The 2,950-nt window shown below is 45.7% G+C and overlaps 1 protein-coding gene across 1 annotated transcript in view; it reads left to right on the top strand.

Moving 5' to 3' along the window:
- FRMPD1 (FERM and PDZ domain containing 1) overlaps positions 1-2,950 on the top strand; it is a 100,625-nt gene that overhangs the window by 63,082 nt on the left and 34,593 nt on the right. The window contains exons 3-4 of the mRNA XM_008587135.1: positions 157-314; positions 1,184-1,286. Coding sequence (XP_008585357.1) covers positions 157-314; positions 1,184-1,286 — 261 coding nt within the window. The remainder of the gene's footprint in view (positions 1-156; positions 315-1,183; positions 1,287-2,950) is intronic.

The raw sequence follows: 2,950 nt of genomic DNA, 5'->3' as shown, positions 1-2,950 counted from the left end.
TTTTACCTGGTGGTGTTTGTGGCTTATCCCTCTCAAGAGGAGAGTAGGTATCTGCTCAGCTCCTCATCTTTCTCCATGGTGCCTAGGGCTGACCCAGTTTGTGGCCATCAACTGGAACCCTCCCTTTCTCTTTTTCACATACTTCTTCTATTCCAGGGCTAAAGTCGCTGCAGCTGATGGGCCTCCTGGGAACCCAACTCAGACCCTCACCCCTGTGAGGCACACAGTAAAGATAGACAAAGATGCCCTCCTCCAAGACTATGGATTTCACATTTCCGAGAGCCTTCCCCTCACAGTGGTGGCCGTCACAGCAGGTAGGAGCTGACTGGGGAATGAGAAAGGAGTTTTGGCTTTGTGAGGGGAAATAGCCCTAGTTCTCCTCCCATCTTTCTGTCCTATAACAAAATGCAGAAAGTGCTACCCCAGGAAGTTAGAAAAGGCACACCTAATTCTGACCTACTTCTGTTTGGGGCTTTGTACCTTCCTTTGGTTCTGGAAGGGAGCGAGAGAGCCCCAAGTGCACTTGCTGTTCTAAACCCCAGACTACCACTGACCTCAGCCAGGGCTTTGCCCACCCACAGCTCCCTGGCCATTCTTAGGGGCAGGGAAAGTGTTTGGATAAGCTGGCCCTCCTCTTTGAAGCCTGCATGCTCCTAGCTGGGGAGATTTTCTGGTCAGACAGTAATAGAAACTATTGATTTGTTTTCACTTGAATCTTTGTGAAATATAGGCTGCACCAGGGCAGAGGCGAGCAGACTGGGAAAGGCTAGTGTTTGTTTTCATACTTGAGCTATGTATTGATATTAGATCTGGGACTAGTTAAAATATATTAACTTCAATTTACACGCATGCACGTGCATACACACACACCCCTCCCCCAGAGTTCTTTAGAGATGAATGTAATAGATTCACCAGCCAGTTCTGTTCATTCAGAAGGTTTCTGCTAGTTTTCCTTTCTCGGGACCATCTCCTAACATCCCTTGAAGTTGATGGATGATAGGTACACTGTCCATGCTTTAGAAACAGGAAAAGTAAGGTCCATGTGAGCCCAAGCCTGGCTGAAGTTGGGGGTGAGCCAGTGCCCTGGGGACTGGATCAGGCTGCTATTTGGCTGTGCTGCTGCGACACATAGGGTCTGGGCCCTCCTGGCACAAGTACCAATTACTTATTTTCTGTCCAACAGGCGGCTCCGCTCACGGCAAGCTTTTCCCTGGTGATCAGATCCTCCAGATGAACAATGAGCCCGCTGACGAACTTTCCTGTGAGCGAGCAGTTGATATTCTGAGGTACTAAATTGTCTTCCATCATCCACAGAGTCACACAGATCATCACAGAACAAAAATGGTCAATAGGAATGGCCTAAGTGATCCCATGATTTTAGTAAGGTCCAGTCTCCTTAAAGCAGCAAGAACAGCCTTGTTTTGGAGTTCCAACTCTGTTAAGGTGGCTTCTCGGTGGTGGCTGTTACTATCTGCTCTCTTTCTGTCTACAGAAGAGCTTGGGAGTCACGGAGGGCCATATTGATCAGATCCCTGCTATGCCCAAGACGTTGTGCTAGGCGCTGTGGGGAATGTAATTATGAACAATGCATAGCCCCTACCCTCTAAGGATTTATAGGCTTGTCGTAACATATATCAAAAATTGAACTAAATTGATACTAAATCTGTTTGTTCTTCTTTAACCCTTTTGGTATCTCTTCTTAAATATTCTTGCAGATACAGCCTGGGTGGCATATATGAGGGTACTTCAGAAAGTTCATGGAAAAATAGAATCAAAAGATAATACGAGTCTTTCATTAACTTTTTGACGTACCCTCATATGTAGTTTCATTGATAAAGCACCCACTACTGTCTACCTGGTGTCGTTGGGATTTGTGTAAATGCCTCACTTTCTGCCTAGACCATGATCCCCTGAGACCAGGGAAGGTGAACAGTGAGTCCTCAGCTGGACAAGGGCATGTGGTCAGCACTTGGAATTGGTGGCCCTGGATTAAGATGGAGGAATGTCAGTGATAGGAGTGAAGAGGCCTAGCAGACATTGTATAGGCACGTGCAGGCTTTGGCTTTTAAGGTTTTTACTCACAATGTTTAGCTTTAATGTAAGTTAGGAGAGATGAGAAATCAAGTTAGGTGAAAGCTAACGTGAAAATACCTCTGTACTTCAGCGTGTACCTTTTTGTGAGCAGCTTATCCGGCTTCGGAGTGGTGATCATTTCTGAGCACCAGTTGTGTGAGGCACACACTGAACAAACTGCAAAGTCAGAGAAAATGGAGATGCAGGGTGCAGTCCCCACCCCAGAAAGCATGGTCTCTCTGTGGACATAGCCGCGTGCACCACACCCACACCGAGCTGAAGTTAAGACAGAGACTCAACCCAAATGTAGGGGACAGAATCCCTTCAACCAAGCCCAGTATTGCTTCAGGAATGTCAGAGAATAAGTTGAGTGGGTGGGGCAAGGATTTGATGATTTCATTTTAAAATAAAGAAGTATGATAAATGAAATCATCAAATTTGTTTTACCAATTATTGCACTGTTTTCTCAAAGATGATCACCTCCAGCAAGTGAATTTTTGATTTTCAGTGCTACTAATACATCTCTCGGGCCAGGTTAAACTTTGAGTAACAACTGGAAGTATTTATAATTTCAAGAAATGGGCCAGAATTTGGGTGTTTAGGTAACACTTAACCCCTGTTTGTTCACTGAGCACCTATCCTGGTAAGGAACTCTGTGGGACAGGGACTCCTCTCCCCAAACACTTACAGGCTGGTAGGGCAGACACAACTGGTACAAACCCCTCTGAGTTTGAGGGCGGACACTGCATCAAGAGAAGTGGAAGAAATGGGTTGTAAATGTTAGAGATTTCTAGCTTGGGAGGAAGTTGTAATTTGACAAAACAGAGAAGGGTCCAGAAGTATTTCAGCTGTACCTTTAATGCTGGGTAGAATTTGG

The sequence above is a fragment of the Galeopterus variegatus genome, unplaced genomic scaffold, assembly GCF_000696425.1.
Source record: "Galeopterus variegatus unplaced genomic scaffold, G_variegatus-3.0.2 Scaffold11, whole genome shotgun sequence".
In the NCBI taxonomy this organism is placed as follows: domain Eukaryota; kingdom Metazoa; phylum Chordata; class Mammalia; order Dermoptera; family Cynocephalidae; genus Galeopterus; species Galeopterus variegatus.
This window is presented reverse-complemented; position numbering and strand designations above follow the sequence as displayed.